At 41.4% G+C, this 22,485-nt stretch overlaps 1 protein-coding gene and 1 long non-coding RNA gene across 2 annotated transcripts in view; one reads left to right on the top strand and one right to left on the bottom strand.

Annotated features, from left to right (window-relative positions):
* Positions 1-22,485, bottom strand: part of grm3 (glutamate receptor, metabotropic 3) — a 43,467-nt gene that overhangs the window by 12,846 nt on the left and 8,136 nt on the right. The window contains exons 2-6 of the mRNA XM_058075371.2: positions 21,667-21,722; positions 13,422-13,943; positions 12,925-13,068; positions 9,274-9,543; positions 5,620-6,214 (exon numbers count right to left, since the gene is read on the bottom strand). Of these exons, the coding sequence (XP_057931354.2) occupies positions 5,620-6,214; positions 9,274-9,543; positions 12,925-13,068; positions 13,422-13,733 (1,321 nt within the window). The 5' untranslated portion in view covers positions 13,734-13,943; positions 21,667-21,722. The remainder of the gene's footprint in view (positions 1-5,619; positions 6,215-9,273; positions 9,544-12,924; positions 13,069-13,421; positions 13,944-21,666; positions 21,723-22,485) is intronic.
* Positions 1-22,485, top strand: part of LOC131131054 (uncharacterized) — a 48,799-nt gene that overhangs the window by 18,188 nt on the left and 8,126 nt on the right. The window lies entirely within an intron of this gene.

The raw sequence follows: 22,485 nt of genomic DNA, 5'->3' as shown, positions 1-22,485 counted from the left end.
TAGAAGGACGAGAGAGAGAGAGTGAGAGAGAGACAGAAAAAGAGATGGAGAGCGACAGAGACGGAGGAGGAGATGAGGAGGGAGACGGAGTGATGAAGGTTGTTCTCTAGCATCTAACCGTCGCAGTAAGCTCACTGCTCAATATGGCCCTGAAGGCACGCCGCCTCTGCTAATACATCACACACACACACACATGCACACACGCACTGTTGTACTTCACTACTTGTGGGGACCTTTACTTGACAAAAGTCTTCCCTGGTCCCTTGTCACAGCTACAGTGGGAGAAATAATGATTTACCCCCTTCCAAAAAGATTCCATCATTTTTATGGTGGGTTTATTTTAAAAGTGAGAGAGACTGGCTATTACAGACAATATATAAATAAATAAATCCTAAAGGTTTCAAGGCTGTCCAACTCAAAGTGTCTTTCCTACGGTTTCCTTGATGATCATAATTAAGTTGATGCCTCACCTTTTTCAGAATCAGACAAAAAAAAAAACACCCACACTCACATTCACACTTATGGACAATTTAGTTTCTAATGAACCCAACATGCATGTTTTGGGATGTGGGAGGAAGATGAAGCACCTAGAAAAAACATGCACACACCACAAGAACATGCACACAGAAATTCAGAACCCTTGATCTTATGTCATGTATCAGATATCCTCTCTATGAATATCAAAATTTTGTCCCCACAGAGATGGGAAGACACGTGTTGAGTATATGCATGTATCACCATTATTTGAGCAGTGTGCATGTGTGTGTGAGTGTATACAGATCTGTTTGCTGCAGATCAGAGGAGGTGGGTGGGTGGTTTGAATGATAGCTGGGAGAGGTGTGTGGGTTGTGGGTGTCTGCAATTCTATGCTGGTTAAAAAAAAAGCTGCCTTTGTTTAAAATAGTAATAAAAACAGTTTTACATGTGTGGTCGTCTTACAGATTGATCATGCATCTGCATCGGTGTCTTCTCACAGGGAGGGGTTCCTATGATCTACCAGATCACTTCAACAATTGGCAATAGCGCCGGGTTGATTACCATAGCAACCAGCTAGATGAGATCGAGAAAAAGAGAAAGAGAGCAGGATCTAAACACACTCTCCAGCATGCAGCCCCACTGTGCATCGACAGCAACACATTTATGGGGGAAAAACAGACAAAAACAAGACTGTTGATGGAATTACGGCATGGGAAACTTGTCTTCCATTACTGGTGAAAGAAACGTCTGAACAGCACTGCCATTCATTTTCATTGCATGTCATGTTTTCTACAGTTGACAAAAATATGATATGCATGCCTTAAGTCATCTTCTGAAATGAATAATTGCTGCAATTCCTGCATTATTAAGTCTTACTTGCAACGTTTGATGAAGTTGTGATGCAGAGAGCAAATGTTTGTGTTTGTTAAATCAAAGACGGAGGGAGCATTTGAACGATGTTGCTTATCCATCTGCTTCAGAGGGCACTGCAGATGGCGATGGCTGTATTTATCCTCCATGTTCAACCTCATCTCACCTTGGCTCGGATGGAAAAGCCTATATGTGCAGCAGTGGCAGTGAGTCATTGCCTGCTAAACAACAATTCAAAACCAAAAGCTACAGCTAACCGCAAAACTGCCAACAACAACCTAAGACTCAAGAGTTCAGTGTACCTCCATGGACTATAATAATCAAAACTATAGGTCGGGGTTTGACAAAATGTCCTTGTTTTAATGGCCAGCAGCGCATTCGCTCCTCAAAGCACTGTGTTGGCCCCTCTCCTCGTCACTGTATACACCTCGGACGTCTGCAATGTTGCATTCAAAAGTTTGCAGGTTACACAGAAGACGATTACAGGAGTCATAATAACCACCTGCAGCTCGACACAAAGGCGCTTCGGGAAGTCCAGACTAAGGACCATTTCTGATTGAGGGGTGTGAAGTAGGGGTAGGCTGAATCTACCACTACCTTTGGTTTTGGCTGGATGATAAGACTGACCGGTGTTACAACACAGACCATCTGTACAGGAGGGTCTGGGAAATTCCTGCAGATGTTCTTCCAGTCTACTGGGTAGGTAGCACCTTCAAGAAGGAATCATTCAGGCTGGACAAGCGAATAAGGATTTCTGGTTCTGTGATTGGCATGGAGCTGGACTTCCTGGTGACGGTTTCAGAGAGAAAATCCCTAGACAAACTGCATCAGAGATAATGCTAGCCACCTTTTGCAGGTCGTCATCAGTGCGCTAAGCAGTCTGTCAGTGACAAGCTGATCTCTCAAGGAGCAAAACCAACAGACCTAAAAATGTCTTTGTTTATCAAACTGTATAACTATTGACTTGAAAAGAGGGGGATGGCGTGTGAGTCAAATGGAGGGAAAATGGGAAGGGGCAGAATGTGCTATGTCTTGGATACGGAGTTACCGCTACAGCCGTGGTTTTCAATTATTTTCTGTGAACCCATATTAAATCCATATGCCTACTCACTTTGGCTGATAGAAGATATGATGCCTGATAGAAGCTTACATGTGGTGCTGAGACCAGTTATAGGTTGGTAATTTCATGGTGCCCTTCTGGGGGTAATTTATGCTGCAAAGACTAAGACCTGTCCAGCTCTTCTTCTTGGACACTCTTGCTTGGATACCTGCCCTTATTTTGACTCGGTTCCGTTCTGAGAGGTTACTGTGTCGTGCTTGTAAGTCTGCCAGTCATTGGAGGTTGGTGTTGTGTGATGCCTAGTTGTCCCAGACACTCTTCCAGTATTGCTTGGTCTTTGGTAGGTCTGTTACTGTATTTTTACGCAGTTACTGAGTTGAGACATGAGCTGGGTTAATGGAGAACATCGTGTTAATTTTCCTGGCCTCTACCTCTGTCTGTAAATGTTCAGATGGGTAGCAAAGGGTGTGTCTTTGAAGTCTCGCGTCCCTCGCTAAACTGAACCAAACTATTCATGAAACTTGTTTTGTGTTGGTACTCCAAATTATTCAAACTCTACTTTTTAATTTCCGTAAAGGGACTGTTTGCGAAGGGTCCAGCATATGTGTGTGTTACCTCTGGTGCAGCTTACGGCGCTGTCCACATGGGAAAGTTCCTGAGATTTTTCTTTTTTTTTGCTGGGTTGAAAAAAATTAATGTCCACACTGTACCGGATTAGTAAATAGTTGCACCCAGATGGGAGTAGATCACATATTAATGTACATATTTTTGAGTTAGTACAGTAAGCAGTAATTGGTGTTTATAGCAAGTGATAGAAAACTGCGAGGAAAGTAGGAAGCAATCTTCAGCTTTGGTCATAAAATGCAATGTGCTGTGGAGTTGCAGTCATCACTTTTAAAAACCCAGCACTCCTGTATTTATTTCAGTGCTTGTTTGCAACCTTACAACTTTTGCACGTAACAACTGTTTACGTGATCTGCTAAATCACACTTCTTATAAACCTATTTTAAATAGGGCCGTGAAATGATAAAAAATTTAGATTTTTAACTAATTAATCATGATAAATGACCATATGCAACTATGTCCGAAAATATTTAGTTTCAGAGTTACGAAGTGAGTGATAAGAAAATCCAATTCATGCTTTTCATTTTCTTCCTGATTATTTGTGATGTTCAGGGTGTCGCTGAACTTGTTCTTAAAATCAGAATGAGAAAGACAGGATGAAGGAACTAGAGACGTGTGTTGTAGATACATTACAGTATACGGTGTTGGAATTGTACTGGTGTGTGTGTTCAGGTTAGAATGAAATTGTAAAACAGTGTCAGGCTCTGTGTGACTGGATGAGGACTATGTACTATGTACTATGTGTTCTTCCGTGTGTATGATGTCTGACCCGGGGCGTGCTTGCTCTAGTGGGCATGCGTTAATTACACCAATTTTTTTGTAATGTAAATGAAATGTAATGAAATAAATTAGTTAGCGTTTAACGCATTATTTTTGACAGCCCTAATTTTAAACATACACTCAACAAAAATACAAGCGCACCGCTTTTGTTTTTTGCTCCGATCTTTCATGAACTGAACTGAAAGATGTAAAATTTTTTCCATGTAGAAGTGCAAATGTTCTGCCTTTTACTGTGGCCAGCCCAAGGCATCTGTGTGGAATAATCAAACTATTTAATCAGCATCTGAGGTGGATGAATTATCTCGGCAAAAGAGACTTGCTCGCTAACACAGATATCTGAACAACATGAGAGACAAATAAGCCCTTTGTGTACATAGATAAACAATTTAGATCTTTGACTGCAGCTCATGAAAGATGGGAGCAAAAACAAAAGTGCTGTGTTTATACTTTTGTTCAGTGCATATTTAGACGTACTATATCTTTCTGTGTATTATGTTATGTACCTATTTTAGTTTATTTGTTGTCCCCTATTCTTAGCTCTATGTGAAATGAAACAAGGTAAAGATTTTCATCAGTTGTGTTTTTACCATGTATATGACAATGCAAATTGAATCAACTAACCAATTGCTACTGTTATTTTTAAATAACATTGTTTTAATCTCTCTGAATGTTCTCAACTCCTGTTTTAACAGAATAATGCTATTTCCTATAGCTGTCATAATGATGTACTTATTTAGATAGTTGAGACTACAATAACAGTCTCTGCCGGTTGCAGACAAATAGTGCACTCCATCCAAAGGTTATATCACTCTCACAGGAAGTCCCACACACGGCAGACATGGTTGTTCTGCATATTGCAGTGGGGGGGCTGATCGGCGGAGGGGATCGGCGCTATAAAGCAAGTATTGATATCATGCTTTTTCACTGATATCGGCCGATGCCGATCGGTAGTTGATCGATCGGAGCAACCCTAGTTCAGAGCCATCCCAAGCTTATTTTAGGGCTCATTTCCAAATGTGTAAACTTCATTATCTGGAACCTTGGCAATGTTTAACATGAGAACACAACAACAACAATTATAGGTCAGAAAAGTGGAAGAAGCATAACAGGTCCCCTTCAACCAAACAGGGTGGACGCTAACCAAGATTCCACCGTAGTGGTACACTAGCTGGAAGCGGGAGTGGAATGTCAAGAGACGATCAGACTTTGCTGGAAAGTTACAGCAATGCTGGCAGTCCTTTGTCCTCCAGCCACCCGTCCCCCCTGTGTTCAGTCTCCCCGGGGTGCCAAGGCAAATCTGTCCAGCTAGTGCTGTTTTGATGTCCTCCCCTAGTCACGCTTGGTGGAGGAATAAGCACCTCTAAACCTGTGTCAGTTCCCGAGACACTGCAGTTTATTTATACCGCTATCTGTCAGTCAAGACAATCCTTTCCCCCCTTTTCCTCTCTGAGGAACTCCACTGAGACTGACAGATGCAGCGGAAGCCTGCTATAGGAGCTATTATAACACACACAATCTCATTAGCGCAAGAGAGAAGAATATGCTCCGTGGATTAACCATGGCCCTCATTCCTCAAAGCAACTTAGTAGTGCTGTGTCATGGGTAATAGTCGTCAATAGCAGGCCGGTGCTTAACAATACATGGAAATTAAGCGGATTTGACTCTGTACTTTTTATATTCTGATCTTGGCTGCGCAGGCTGATGAGGACAAGAGCCCAACAACAGTGTTTCATGACAGGACACACTTCCATTTTCCATCCTAAAATCCCTGCACTTGTCTGGGACTCAGTTTTGCTACGCTGTCTTACCTGGGAAGCTGACGTTAAGGATGAAGTCCCTGTAGAGTCTGCGCCCATCCAAGGCCTTCATGCTGTCACACAGCTTGGAGGTGTTGAAGCAAAGGTTCCGTTGCATATTATGGAGGGCAAAAGCCATAGCATACACTGCATTCACCACAAACATGATCTTTGATTCAGGCTCAAAGTTTCTCTTGTCCATCGATAAATTCTTGTCACACGAGGGCAGCAACATCTCTCCTCCACCAACACCGCCCAGGGAGCACTGGAACCGTTGCTCCCAGAATTCCCTAAACCAGGGGTTTCTGACGTTTTTCTCCGGGTTCAAGTTGAGAAAGTAGCGGTTGAACTCTGGGACAGGATTGGCCGCGAGCTCCAATGTGATTGCTCCTTCGGCGGTGACCTCGTTTCCCTTGATGATGCTCTCCTGTGCCCCCCAGCCGTCGCTGGCCACCCAGATAAAGGAGGCATTCAGCCTCGTGGCAGCTGCCAGCAGTTCCCTGGCATCGTCGCTACGCAAGAAGAGAACGGCAACGCGGGCGTTAGGCTTTTGGAGGAGCTGGCGGATCACAGCTTCGTAAGACTTCTTAGCATTAGAACGTCCCACCTGTAGAGAAAGAAGATCTGAGTTGAATGGAAATGTTTTATTTTTTTCAAGCTGCTGAAAGTCTTCTGAAAAGTTTCTGGCATTACATTTGGACTGTAAAAAAGTAACCAAGGAACCCCAAAAGTTCAAGCATGTTTAATGACTGCATTTTCAACACTGTAAACTAAAACAAAAATAAAGTAAAGCTACTCATCCTCCAAAAACATGTAATAGACAGGGAAGGAAGGAAGTTTGTCGAGTGAACTACCAACTAGTGCCATTTTATATGTATCGTTGAACCACTAGCTACACAGGGATCCCACTCCTCAGACTCCCAGGGAAAGTCTATTCCTGAGTACTGGAGAGAAGGATATGACCGTCAGCTACAAGAGGTGCATCGTGGTCATGGAACAGTGGACCAGATCTTGCCAGTATACTGGAATTTACATCACCGTTTTCCCATCCAGTCCACATGTGCATTCAACCATGTCCCTTGTGTTCTGTGAGGGCTGCTCCTGGAGTCTGAAATTCCTGGCATGCTAGCCTGAGCCTGGTTAGCATTACTAGAAGTAAGTTGAGCCAGTTTAGGGTCTCCAACAAGGCTGTCCTTTGTTTATTATTTTTATGGACAGAATTTCTAGATGCAGCCAAGCTGTTGAGGGGTTCCAGTTTGGGGGACTAAGGATTTCATTTGTGGTATCTGCAGATGATGTGGTCTTGATGTTTAGCATTTACTGTGGCAGTTTGCAGCTTCGCATGAAGCTTCTCGGATGAGACTCATCACCTACAAATCTGTGGTCCTGCCCCAGCTGGAGGAGTTCTCTGGATCTTGTTCATGAATGAGGGAAAACTGAAGTGTGAGGTCGACGGGCAAATCAGTTCTTCTTCACATCGAGAGGAGCCAGTTGAGGTGGCTCTGTGCAGACCTTGGACAGACTAAAGGGATTAAGTCTCACAGCTGGCCTGCAAACGCCCCAAGATGGATGGAATTAATTCACTTTGTGTAGTGTATACGAAGACTATTTATGTTATGTTATGTTGCAGTTCCATTTCTGGTTTGATGGTTATCATGACACTATTTTTCTCTTTGCCATCACCGGCACACTTCTGTGATGGCATCATAAAATGTGGTTGGTTGAACTCCAATTTGTAGCATTGGTGAACGTTTGACTTTGGAGGTTCCACTGTATTTGAACTAAGCTTTTGTTGACATGTTCATTGTGACAAGAATCCTAATTGTATAAAAAAACAGTCATTGGATAACCCACTACGGTTGCAAACATAGTGGTCCGCCCATATACGTATAGTGGTTGCCGCCCAGGTTACACATGTGACCCCACAGTTGAAAGCTTTGAGAAATGTTTACGTAACTTTATATACAGTGCATCCGGAAAGTATTCACAGCGCTTCACTTTTTCTACATTTTGTCATGTTACAGCCTCATTCCAAACTGAATTAAATTAATCTCTTACCTCAAAATTCTACACAAAATACTCCATTATGACAATGTGAAAAAAGGTTTTTTTTGACATGTTTTGAATTTATTAAAAATAGAAAACAAAAAAATCACATTTACATAAGTATTCACAGCCTTTGCTTAATACTTTGTTGATCCACCTTTGGCAGCAATTACAGCCTCAAGTCTTTTTGAATATGATCCCACAAGTTTAGCACACCTATCTTTAGGCAGTTTTGCCCATTCTTCTTTGCAATAAGTCTCAAGCTCCATCAGGTTGGATGGGAGACGTCTGTGCACAGCCATTTTCAGATCTCTCCAGAGATGTTCGATCGGATTCAAGTCTGGACTCTGGCTGGGCCACTCCAGGACATTCACGGAGTGGTTCTGAAGCCAATCTTTTGAGATCTTGGCTGTGTGCTAATGTCTACTGTCTATATGGTCAAGGTACATGACCAGTCTACTCAGGTCAAGAGCGCTCTGGAGCAGGTTTTCATCCAGGATATCTCTATATATTGCTGCATTCATTTTCCTTCTATCCTGACTAGTCTGCCAGTTCCTGCTGCTGAAAAACATCCCCACAGCATGATGCTGCCACCACCATGCTTCACTGTAGGGATGGTATTGGCCTGGTGATGAGCAGTGCCTGATTTCCTCCAAACATGGCGCCTGGCATTCACACCAAAGAGTTCAATCTTTGTCTCATCAGACCAGAGAATTTTGTTTCTCATGGTCTGAGAGTCATTCAGGTGCTTTTTGGCAAATTCCAGACGGGCTGCCATGTTCCTTTTACTAAGGAGTGGCTTTCGTCTGGCCACTCTACCATACAGGCCTGATTGGTGGATTGCTGCAGAGATGGTTGTCCTTCTGGAAGGCTCTCCTCTCTCCACAGAGGAACGCTGGAGCTCTGACAGAGTGACCATCGGGGCCTTGGTCACCTCCCTGACTAAGGCCCTTCTTCCCCGATCGCTCAGTTTAGAAGGCCGGCCAGCTCTAGGAAGAGTCCTGGTGGTTCCAAACGTCTTCCATTTACGAATAATGGAGGCCACTGTGCTCATTGGGACCTTCAAAGCAGCAGAAATTTTTCTGTATCCTTCCCCAGATTTGTGCCTCAAGACAATCCTGTCTCGCAGGTCTACAGACAGTTCTTTTGACTTCATGCTTGGTGTTTGTGCTCTGACATGCACAGTCAACTGTGGGACCTTATATAGACAGTTATTATATTTCCAAATCATGTCCAATCAACTGCATTTACTGCAGGTGGACTCCAATTAAGCTGTAGAAAGATCTCAAGGATGATCAGTGGAAAAAAGATGCACCTGAGCTCAATTTTGAGCTTCATGGCAAAGGCTGTGAATACTTATGTAAATTTGATTTTTTTTGTTTTCTATTTTTAATAAATTCAAAACATGTCAAAAAAAACCTTTTTTCACATTGTCATAATGGAGTATTTTGTGTAGAATTTTGAGGTAAGAGATTAATTTAATTCAGTTTGGAATGAGGCTGTAACATGACAAAATGTAGAAAAAGTGAAGCGCTGTGAATACTTTCCGGATGCACTGTACATTGAAAATGAACACATATGAACTTATGAACACCTGTTGAATTATTTTAGAAGCCTTACTTTCTCTGAAGTGGCAATGCAGATGTTCCTCATGCGGGCCTCTTGCTCAAAGGCTTCTATGCCTGTTTCACCGTAATCACCCTCTGATGCCACAGTGGAAACATATGTCCAGTTGAAGAAGCGCAGGATCTCAGCCATCGCTTTTGCTTGGTAGAAGTCTGGGGGCACGGTGCGGGCAAAGTAGTCATAGCGGGTCTTGTCGCTGAGTTTGGCACTGGTTGAGGCGTAGCTTATCTGGGGGATCTGGAAGAGCCGGAGAAGGTTGGCAACCTGGAAGCAGAAAAGAAGCATCATGATAGAAGGCATCGAGAGGCATTGTTTTTATTTATTTGTAACATATATGCATATCTTCTTGGTCAACACTAGGCAATGCATAATTGTCAACTAGTGCGCACAAAAAAATGTCAATAGCCAATGAAGAACATTTTTGTTAGAATTCGCCATATGGTGTTTAACTGCATGAATCTGCAAAAAGCTCAGGTTATACAAAATATGATGCAAGCATAAAAAACGAATAAAGTGTTGATGATCTCAAAAGCAAAATAGGCATTTGAGTTATTATGATGAAAAAGCTCCCCTGTTGGTCGACAATGTTGATTTTACTTTGTGAATTTGCAAATGGGCTGCTGGCCTTCCCCACAATAAAGAATCTCAAATAAATAAAAGTAGGGTACCTGTCGTTCCTATTATAACCCAATGGGAAAAAAGAGCAAAAACCAAACCAAACCCAAAAGCACCTAAAATAATACAACCAGAAATTTCACCATGTTTCTTTCTGGGAGCTTGTCTTTGTTAGATGGAAAAAGACATTTGCATTCACAATGTCAGCCCACAGTGGAACGAATGATGTGTTTCAATAATGTCATAACAGATCAAATATGGAATTATTATGAACATGTACAACAACACACATTTTTACTGGTTCTCAAATGAGTTGTTTTCTTTCCTTTTCACCCTCTACATTTAGAACAGATCTTTATGTGTGTCAAGCTTTTTAATTAGGCTCTTAATAAAAGTTTGATCAAACACTGACTGGCCCAGTGTCAAAAAAGCATGGAGTGTAAAAAAGCGTGTCAAAGTAAATAATTGATCGTTTAATTAATGCAGGTTTTTTTAATTCAAAGATAAAATGTCAATATAAATCCGTAAGGTTGCGACTGACGGGAATTAGCTTTATGCATAATTTGATTATTTGAAGATAAAAGTGGCACATGCACACAAACACACTCACACACACTGTATATTACACATGTGTAACTAAAGCACTCCCTATTACCCAATACCTTCCACGAGTTGGCATACATCTCAATTTATGGCATAGGTTTACTATAGAAGACTGCTTTTGCAGGTCTTCTGTTGTCAATGTTATGCCATGAAATTAAACCTGTTTACCTAACCTGATGTTATCAAGGGCCAGATTTCTGCCAACTCTCCCTGTCCCTGGAACCTTCTAGGCTATTGTATGGCTCTCACTTTATGGCATTTTTGGGCTTGTAATGTCTATATAATACTATATTGACACAAATACAACACATAATTTTTCTCTGGAAAAAGTACTTATACAACTACTTCTCCCCAAGCTAGTCCGAGCTTTTCTTCCTATCACTCACACACAGCACTAACCTAACAACAGAGAGACACACTGGAAAAATGTGTAAAAGTAGGATTCATGATGCTAATTGTAAGATAATGGTGATCAGTGACGCGGTCTTCAAAGAAGCAGTCAAGCATTGAAGACTCCATCAGTCGAGAAGTTACATATTAGTTCACTGATATTAAAAATGAAATGCCTTGAAAAAGAGTGGTTGTCCTATATTCATATCAATAGTCCTTTTTTTCCATGGATTTTGGCTTGTCTCAGATAGTGGCGCAACAGCAGTTGAAATATCATTACCTTACCGGAAAGACAGGTAAACTATGAAGCACACACACAGCCATTCTGCAGTCGTCTCTGTTAAATCCGTTTAGAGCGCATCATTCTGAGATTTTCTACATTTCATTCACAGCTGTGTTGATGAGCTGTTTTGACAACATGTCAGAATCTCATTACACTAATAATGCACTAGATTAGTAGGCACGTTATGGATACTGATGCATGCAGGAACAAGTTGTTACCTGCATTGATGTACCACACCTACACAGTCCCACACACATTGATGATGGTTGCTTATGATACTGTGGGCAGGTTTTATGTTTTCAAGATGGCAGTTGATTTAAATGTCGGGGAAGGTCATGCTGCAACTGCATTGCTCCATTAGCCACCATTGAACAATGACTATAGCCTGTTAAGAGTTCTGTCTGGGGTGGGTACGTGCAGAGTTCAGGAAAGCATCCAAAGAGCGTGGATGGAAATATACTGTAGGACGATGGGGATAATATGAAAGATGTGTATAAGTAAAAGTATGGGGGGGTGGGGTGGATGTTGCAGTCGAGAGGTGCTGTGTGTTTTCCACTTGAAATGCAAGTCACACAGAGATACACTCACACACATGTACAGCAGGAAGGAGTGGGCCAGTCATACCTGCCCATCATGAAATGTTTGCTGATGGCTTCATTTAGAAAAAAAGTAGCTGGATTGACTTCACTGACTCAAGATCAGCAAAAAATGCACAAATTGGGTCACTGCCCTCAGAAAAAAAGAAAACAGTTGAAAGAAAAAAACATACAGTTTCCAATAAGAAGTTTCAGGGAAACAAGGAATGATTATACGTGACGGAGGACAAGAGACCGAGCAAGGGTGTTAAACAAAGGCTGCCCTAGGATGGGGGAGGATGTGGAAAAGATGAAGAAGAAAGGTGGCTGTGGTCAGCATGATCTCCAAATAGCCACTAGGGAGGCCTCTGAATGCATATAACCAGTCAAAAAACCCAATGTCAGGAGGGGGGAGCGCGGAAAGCGTGCCCTCCTAAAGCTAATGCACCAGCTGTGCTAGGAGTATTATGAACATAATACATATATTTAAAATATTACAGCACTACAAAATATTTTATGAGTCTGAACTTTGCTAATATTGAGAGAATGAACTGACAATTTTACAAGGGAAAAAAAAGAGAAAAAAGTTGCAATTTCAAGTGAATGCAGTAGTTATAATAATAATAGTATAAGCAACATTTTCAAACATTTATGACAAAAAAAACTCCAGAAAAATGTTGTAGTTTTACATTAGAAAGTAAAAAAAAAAAAGTCAAATGTTTATGTGAGGAAAAAAAACCCTAATGTTACATTCTGTTATTTTACAAGCAAAATGTTTCCGGGAATGTAATGATCCACCAAATAAAAGGTGATTTGGCCTGATAATTTATTATCATCACTGGCCGTAATGGTACTTGGAGCACAATCCACCCAGAATACAAACAAACAAAATGAGCTTGGTGGCATCAATAAAATGTGAGAAGAAGAGACGAGGCTAAGGAGATGACAGGTGGAGAAATGAGGGATTTAAAGCACGATAGGATGAGGCTTTTGTGAAGTCACAGAGGAGTAAAGGAGAAGGAGGTTTTATGCTAAACTATGCAAATCACACTGCTTTGTGACAACAGCCAAGAAACGCTGGGGTAACACAAAGCTTGAATATGGAGACACAGATATGGATGCATTCCTGTGCTGGACCTTATTCCAAGGTTAACTTACTGGTAACAGCAATTGTCTTACCTGTATGGAGACGCTGCTGAAAGACCCTCCGATAACGCCGGCGATGGCAAGTGGGCTGTCATCTGGTAAAGCATAGGAGCCGTCTGGACAGATGAACTCTGAGTCATCCACTTTGGTGAGGGATGCTCTAACGAACTCCAGCGCCTGTTAGAAGACAACCACAGTTCATATTCTCAAGTCCAATCTTTCCATTTGCATCATACTGTTTGATTACCATATTGACACAAATGTAAGGATGTCTTATATTCATAGTTTAATAATGTATACACATAAATCAATGAGTGGTGACAAATGACATCTTCCCAATCTTCCCTTCTTACCACATTATACGTGATGTGGAGAAACCCAAACCCAAAAAGTGTCTCAAAGGTTGGACAACAACAAAATCATTACTCAACTGTTGACTTTTATTTAGGGTCATCTTACAATCGAGTCAACATGTTGCCTGATAAAAATGACCATTATCATGTTCAGAAAGTGTATTTTTCCTGACCAACCTGCTCCAGTGCATAGGTATCTCGAGAACATGTGTCCAAGATGTGGACGCCAAGGGAGATGCCAGGCAACAAAGTGTTGTCCATATTGATTCTGTCAATTGCAAACAGCATGGCCTCCAGTCTCTGGATCCCTCTGTCTTCATTGACACGCCCACACTCCTCCATCCCAGCTCCTTTCTCATGCACTGGGAACAGGCCCCCCAGCACTAGGTCGCCCTCTATCCGAATCTCCCGACGGGACTGAGGTGGGTCTCCAACAGACAGCAGGACACCTCGACACATCATGACCATGACGAGAGCACGGGCAACCATGTTCGGGTTGCAGAGAGGGTTGTTTTTAGGGGGCAGTCAAAATAAGAGGAGAGGACGGAGTGGGTGAGGTGTGGGGTCAAAGGTGAAGATTAGGGGTGAGGATCCAAGGGTGAGGCTTGAGAGTGGCGCAGTGGGGGTTGGTTTGAGGCCCATGAAATGGTCAGGGAAAGAGGAGGGCACATTGAGGGACACACCATGTGGACATCAGTCCTGCAGGAGAGAAAACACAATTTGAATCAATCACCTTCTCTTGGGACAAATCTCAAAGAAGCCAGAAGCTGTGAGATGAAACACCTTTGGAAGAGTTTCTCAAAAATGCAAAGAGCTTCAGGTAAACTGTCTTTCACGTGAAGGGAGAGCTAAGCATAGCCTTTAAATTAGCATGCTTTATTGGCCAGCAGAAGGAGGTACAGTGGGGAAAAAACGCACTTGATCCCCTGCTCCTGCTCTCCTACTCTTCTTTCTTACACTTTTTAAACAATCAACTGCTTGTACTGTTTTGTGAAATTGCTCATGGTAGTGCATTCTTTGAGTTCTTTACTCAGTCGGTTTCATAATTTCATTCCACATAATGATTGTGATTTTAGGAACAAAGTGTTAGTATGTTCTCTATATGGATATAGACTAAAGATAGGTGTGTGTTTTATTCTATTGTTTTTATTTCTACTGGGAAATATCTAAAGTTGAGTGCCTGTGAAGTCATGCAACTCATTCATTTATTTTCTATGCTGCTTAATTCTCATTAGGTTGCAAGGGTATGCTGGAGCCTATCCCAGCTAACTTTAGGTGAGACGTGGGGTACACCCTGGACTGGTCACCAGCCAATCACAGGCCACATATAAACAAACAACCATTCACACTCACATTCATACCTATGGACAATTTAGAGTTCATTATGGATTAACCTAACATGCCGGAGAAACATGTACATGTCTAACAGACTTTCAAACCAAGATCATCCAAATCTCCTAACTGTGTCACCAACATGCTAACCACTCGGCCATTCAACTCTTTTGAATAATAATTATTATTAATCCTCAATGAATTAACAATCAAACAATACATTAATAATGATAACATTGTCGACTCGCAGTCTGTGTCCCACCCAGGAAGTGTCCACAGCCGTCTTTTAGGTCCCAACCCATCAGTTGATTAATTATCACTGCCTTAGAGGGTACCTCCACAATGTCATGCCATTGTAGCCCTAAAGATACAATAATGTACTTCATATCAGAGAGTAGGGACTGCTCCATCTGCCTTATTGCCATGACTAAAGGGGATTTGGAATTGTTCGGAGATTGTGCCTTGCTGATCTCCAGTCGCCTATCCTTTATATCACACAGTAAACTTTCTTCTTCAGGGTGTGTGTGTGTGTGTGTGTGTGTTTGCCCCTGGTTGTATCAGGATAAGCCAGCTCAGATGGCTGCTTGATACATGAGACTTCTCATACCACCAATCAGAAAAGCTGCTCTAATCTGATCTCTGCTGCAACACTTTGTCGCTCTCCTCCAGCAAGTGTGTGTGTGTTTGACAACAAGGACATCTGATACTACCAAGTTCACGACTCAATCAAAGCTATCCGTCTGTTTTTTTGACTGCAATGTTCACTAATATGAACCACCACTGAAATACTTCAATAGACATGGACTCACTTTCACGCTATAGATTTTCTTATGTAAATCGATGAGTCATGGATACATTTTAAACTACGGTGTCTCCTGTGGCTTCGACTGAGGTAACTTTTTTTTAGACCAAGATTGCGTCAATAGCAGTTTGGAGACTTTTGCAGTTTGTCTATCCAATACACTGGATATATTAAGCCCCATTTCCAAGCAATATGGTTTGGACTTTTGTGTCTTCACTTCAAGTGCAGGCTAAGATTTTGAGGATTTGAGACAAAGGGCTCTAATTTCGTGGTGCAGCGTAAGGTGGCGCAGGGTGGTGGAGCCCGCCTAAATAAATGGCTTGTCCCCCCAAATCAACATTTTATAAGCGTAAACTCCACCAGTAAAAAAGCACAAGACAGCTCCACTCACATCTCCGTGGTTGTGCCAGATCGACCCTCCCGCCCCTCCCGCAGCACAGACTTTGTGGAAACAGAGAAAGTGACCCATTAGACAACTAATAATTAGCAACAACTAAAAGCAACCATTAATATAAAGTTGGTTGTTTATTAATATACAGTTAGTCTGGCTGTTTTCCTTTCCTATTTGCCGATGTAGAGCAGGAATGCTGGTGAAAAATAAGGATGATGCTTAGATTAGGGTAATGCTGTGTTTATGTAACTGTCAGGAACAGATGATGTGTCGACGAGGTGGCTTATGTGGTGAATGTTGCGGTGGCCTCTGATGCAAAGTCCAGTCCAAGGTATTTAAAGGCAATGAGAGACGTTCATTTGATTGGTTAAGATTACACTCGGCTATGTTAAACCCTCTCATGTCTTCTCTCCTCCCTCTTTGCCACTTGCGCTGTTGGGAGGGATGGAGGTGTGGGTGCGCATCGGTGTGCGGCGCTGCGCTGTTGCAATGTGTGCTGGCCACACCCCGGTGGCGCAGCATAGGTGTGGCGCGAGGCAAGTATGCCAATGAATGATCATTGGTCAATGAAATTAGAGCCCAAAGTCTTGACTTTCTGTCTATCAAACTGAGACCAAGTCAAGATCAAACATTAAGGAATGAAGGCCAAGACTTGCATCCAAACGGGAACGCATACACATGGCACACCTACATGTGGTTCTGAGAACTGGCATGCAGAGGGAACATCATGACTCTCCAAACCATAGAAGAAGAAAGAACGTATGCACATAAGTCCATAGTCAAGGCACATCAAGTCTTATGAGAAGTGGAATTACTTGTGCGAGACATTATGGAGTATAAGACCCTCTGGAAGCCGTTTTAAAAAAAATACCGTTTCATGTCACCCAGAGCACTGTTCCGATGTGGATGAGAGGCTGACAGGATTAAAATACGTTGCCGTTTTGACTTGATAACATTTCTGTGTGGATAGCTTTTAATTTGAGGAGTTGACTTCAAGTATAGACAAAGCCTCTAAGGAATCAAAAACAAGACCATGAGGAGGGTCATGGGGGTAGGCTGCTGTTCGTGGTTAAATACAGCCTATTATTTGTCAAAATATGCATATTTAATATTATATTATATATTTAATAATTTACAACAGGTACAATAATAATAACATAATAGTCATAATAACGAGATACTGTTGCGGCTGTAATCAAACTGAAATACATACAACTCTGACCCCCCCCCCGAACCTCTACAAGTGTAGAGGATACTCTTTGGGTGTTATTTCATGTACAGAAGCCTTTAATAATGTTGAAACCCGTATTTAGAAGGTTGTTAACAGGTTTTCAGGAATTTCATCAACAGGTATTTGAAGACCAAAACCAAACTGCAGAAGCAACCTCTCTCTGTAAATCCAAGTTCATCATATAGTATAAACCTGAACCAGCAAATCAAACAATTTATAGATGAAGCACTGCTGACCCCACAGTTTTGGTCTTGAGTATAAGATCACACTCCGGTCCAAAAGCGCTAATTACCACTGCATGAATGGAGGCTCTGCCGTGATCAATCCTAGGTAATGAATTGGATGTGAGAGCTGATGCAGCTAAATGTTAGTATTTTCGGTGGGTTGGGGGAGACCTGACCTTTTGATTCCTTGGCTGATTGTGACCTTCATCCGCACATTTTACTTTCACTTAGCCGTGATTACTATGCAGACCGTACCACCAAGCCAGCACGGATCGAACTGATCAGCTTTCCGATTGGAGCGTGTTTTGTGTGTGTATTATTATATTACGTGTGGAAGCGGCTGATACAATTCAACAAATCCCAGCCTCTTGCAACATTGATTCTGACCTTTTGTGCACTTGCAAATGAGCACAAGAAGTCACTGATTCCAAGATTCAACTTTGTCAAATGATAAAGAAAGGATGCCCAACACCTGGGTCACAGCCCAGTATCAATCATGGATCATTTTGCAGAAAAACCTGAAACTGAATTACCTCTGCAGTCCACACCTCCCTGCCACACTTAAATTATCTCTGTTGCTAGAGAGTTTCTTTGAAGGAAAAGGAAGCTGTGTTTCAAAGAAGAATAAAGGGATGGTGGTACCCCAAATTTTCTTAATAAAGTAAAACAGAATTTAGTATCACCGTTACATGTATTTCACTATAGTGCATATATTGCATTTTTTTCCTGAAATGAATTAACTAATAAAGGATTGCTGTTTTGTGGTAGACTCTGTTATTGTTAGTCAAAACATATTAGAATACAGCCCTGTGATTGGCTGGCGACCAGTCCAGGGTGTACCCTGCCTCTCGCCCGAAGACAGCTGGGATAGGATCCAGCACCCCCGCGACCCTCGTGAGGATAAACGGTAGAAAATGAATGAATATTAGAATACAACTGACATGTAATGACATAACATTGAGACACAACCTTACATTATATTACCTTGACACTGCATGATGTCACAAAGTCAGGCATGGCATGTTTGACATGATTGAGTGAAAAGATGAAATGCATTTGAGGCTAACTGGTTAGCTTGCTAGCTTGGTAGCTAGCAGCTGTCGCGAGTCCCTGAAGCATAAGAGCCGCACTTTAAGCAACGAATAAAGGCAGTGTAAAGATGACTATAGGCTTGTTGTTTCATGTCTACACAGGTTTTCCATGCTCCCACTATGAAAATATTCAATTTATTATTATTGAATCCTATATCGCAGGAATTAATTTAACACGGTCAGGCCTGGAACCAATTAACCATTATAAATGAGGGATGACCGTATGTCCACTTTGGCAAATACAAAAAGAAGGTTTTCTTTGAAACAGTCTCTCCGAGGATTGAGGTTTGGATTATGAAATTAAATTTAGGTCTGTAAAAGCAAACATGTTGTGAAATTTCAGTTGATTGCCGGCATCTGTGGTCTGATTCTCATCTTGTACACGAGTGTATGACCCCCGCCCTCTTTTGGTGTGCAGGTAGGAGGATGAAAGCTTTCCTTAGATGCAGGCAGCTGAGATTTTTCTTCAGGCAGCTGCCATATTTGTACCATTCTACTCTGTAATATGACATACGTGTAAAGACACCCCCCCCCAACACACACACACACACACACACACCTCTGCTTCTCTAAGGAGTTGACCTAAAAGCAGACTATTTCTATTTCTTGCCACCTCCCTCTTTTCTTAACAGATGTCTGAAATGTTGAGGAGACCTGAATGAATGATAATTAAAGAAAGAAGCGTGGCACTAATAACATTTTAAGCACGATTTGTATGATGAAGTTGCTCTCGTCTCGTCTCTACCAAGTTGAGAAGATTTGCCTTCCTGACAGAATCCCACAGGAGGCAAGTTGACATTTATTTGATGATATGAACATTAACTCCAATCTTTTGCAGCAGGAGAGAGGCTGCAAGGAAAGTGGGGAAAAGAAAAACAAACAATATCAAAAGTAACATCCATTGTTTTCAGACGGGTCTGGGGAGTATGCTGCAAACAAGGACGAGCATATGCTGTGTTTAATTTTATGTAACAGTGCTTAGATGCAGATGTGTGCACTGTTATATAAAAGTGTATATTTATGCAGCTGGGACTCTAATAAGAGGCCTTTCTTGAGCAATGTGCATGAAATCATTTCCTAGAAATGGCCAAAATAGTATCTTAAACGTTCTTTTGTTCACTGAAATTGAACGCTTGCTTCATTAGAGCGTCTTGGAAAATACCCAAACACTGTGTCTGGTTGCAAGAGCAAAGCAAAGTACATGCCAGGAATTTTGTCCCTTCCATGAGCAAAAATATTGCAGACCATGCAGAAATAACGAGAAAGTGCACTTCCACCATTGAGTTGTTATTGAGCCCTTTGTTTCAAAGTTCAACTACTTTCAAAACTCTCCTTTGCTATATTACACTAATGGATTAATACTTCTCATCTTTCTGTATATGATCAAAAAATAATCACAAAAAAGTCAAGCATTCTGACAAAGAACCCTGATTCATACTAAATACAATAATATAATTTTTGTGCAATTTTCTACTAAATTCACAGACAAATTAGGTGATAATGACAATAATGTTTTGGTTAAAATAATTCACAACAAAATAAAATGTAATAACAAGTAACACTTTTTTCTATTGCATATTTGTATACAAGCATATTGGATTTATTTTAATGTTACAATTGTAAAGTGCTCTATTATTAAAAGCCCTCTGTGTCAAACCAACAAGTGTGGACTTTTAAAAAACACTTCAACACCGGTTTGGCTTTCTCTATGTCTCTCTCTCTGTATCTGCAGAGCGCCCCGAGAGCATTGATTGGGCTGTCATCATTTAAATATGAAGCATGCGGAGCCAACTGACGGTTAGCTTAGCATAAAGGCTGGACGCAGAGGGACCTATCTGACTGTGCTAACAAAATGAGGCAACCTTTCGTAATGTGACACGGCATGTCTCCTTTACTGAAGCAGCATGCAAATCAGGCAGTAATGGGAGAGGTAAATACATGTTTTTACCTGCTTAATATGTTTTTCCGTGTTAAAGAGCCAGTTGAAAATGTATGGGGTGACCTGAAGGTGGCTGCATACAAGAGATACCCTTGCAATCGGGCAAATATTGCAAATTCTGCAATGTCAACATTTTCTTATGTGCAAGTCTGTATGAAGAGTCTCAGTCTAAAAAAAAAAAAAAGTATTTTGGTCTGGAGACCCCTTTATGGTGGTTGCTAAACTTTTTTTGCAGCGCCCCCCCTTTGGAGATATATGATGAATGAGAATATTTTTATTTATCTGTAACCATTTTCAAGATACAATCTTTGGATTGTTTTACCACTGCTTTATGCAAACCAACAGTTTGTGCCAAACCCCTTTCCCTAATCAAAACAGAGCTTTTTTCCTGTCGCTGATACACATTATTATTATATTACATAATATTCTTTAAAAAATATATATGTTTGGCCATGTTATATGTATATATGTAATATTTATTTCATGTGTAATTTATTTTCTCTTTGTGATTTCAAACCTCATCTGAGGGAACCACCTATCTGAAACTCATTCATTCATTCATTCATTCATTCATTTTCTACCGCTTATCCTCACGAGGGTCACGGGGGTGCTGGAGCCTATCCCAGCTGTCTTCAGGTGAGAGGCGGGGTACACCATGGACTGGTCGCCAGCCAATCACAGGGCACATATAGACAAACAACCATTCACACTCACATTCATACCTATGGACAATTTGGAGTTGCCAATTAACGTAGCATGTTTTTGGAATGTGGAAGAAAACCGAAATACCAGGAGAAAACCCACGCATGCACATGGAGAACATGCAAACTCCACACAGAGATGGCCGAGGGTGGAATTGAACTCTGGCATCATTTAACACGAGAATACAACATTCTAACAACATTTATAGGACAGAAAAGTGGAAAAAGCATTATAGGTCCTCTTTAACAAATTAGCAACATGGTTGCTATATTTAGTAATGAAGGGTGGTGGCTTAGTGGTTAAGTGGTGGTCGTGCATTTATTCAGTAGTGAAATACAAATGATCAACAAAGGCGAAGTGGGAGTCAGCTCCACCTGTGTAACGCCATGCAATGTGTATGTCTAAAAGCAAAAACAAAAAAACTCCATAATGCAACCCAGCCCTTGACCAACAGAGCCAAGGCTGAGTTTGGATACACTCGCCTTCCTGGCAAAACACACATGGGTGTCCAAAGTGTGGCGTAGTGGTGTATCTCTGAAACGTGGCTCATTGCAAAATTGGAAAATACAACAAAACTGCATAGAAAAAAATTGTGATACAAATAACTCATAAAATGAAGCTAAGTTAACTGTTTAATGAAAAACAAGTCAACTATGAGTGTATATTTGCTTATTACAAGCATGTCAATTAAAAACAGTATAGTGTCTTACCTGAATTGAAAGGGAAAGGAACATATGGCAAATGGCATGTAGCAACATCACCACACCTGTTAAAGAGAGACATGGATTAAGTAGGTAAACAACAAAATCAGAATAAACAACATGCGCTGAAGGAGCAGGCTGATTTCAGTGTCCAATCTAAAGTAATTGAACACATGAACAACACTGCCTCTTATGTTTCACCTCCTGTTTCCACCATAGCATCACTACAGCCCCCCCCCCACACACACACACACATGTCCTTCTCTTCTGTGTTGCACCCCTGTAACAGGCAGGGGTGCTGTGGAGGACACGCATCCAGCTGAGGGCAACCATTCAGGGTCGATGGAAGGGACGCAGTGCACTAAGAGAGCAGAGCCCACGAGACCCAACGTAGTATGCTGGGTCTGTTTTGTTTTATTTCCTATGCATCCCTTTTAAACAACACGGGAAACAACTGCTGCTCCACTGATGTGAATAGCAGAGTCTATTCATTAGAGATACAGAGAAAGAGTATCAGAAGCTATGTTAACAACCAACAATAGAAACCAGTGAGCCTTAATTAAAGCTATGCATTAGCAGTCTGTGTCACCATCAGAGTCAGGATACGTGATAGCAAATGTTCAGCATTGTTCCTTTGTGTTAAGCAATTTTTTAAAGCTATAACACATTTAATATGTTTATTATAGTGATAGCAGCTTGCAGTGGTGAACAACATGCACAATTATCGTCCCTTGACTTTTTGCGGTTTGAATTTTGTGCCTTCACTCTCATGTTTTTTTTTCCCAAAAAAATTAATAAATCATCGCTGTTTTATGGTTAACTTTGGCC

Source organism: Doryrhamphus excisus, linkage group LG1, assembly GCF_037039965.1.
Source record: "Doryrhamphus excisus strain RoL-2023G ecotype Guam linkage group LG1, RoL_Dexc_Guam_v1.1, whole genome shotgun sequence".
Taxonomy (NCBI): domain Eukaryota; kingdom Metazoa; phylum Chordata; class Actinopteri; order Syngnathiformes; family Syngnathidae; genus Doryrhamphus; species Doryrhamphus excisus.
The sequence above is the reverse complement of the archived record's forward strand: the minus strand, read 5'-3'. Positions and strand labels throughout refer to the sequence as shown.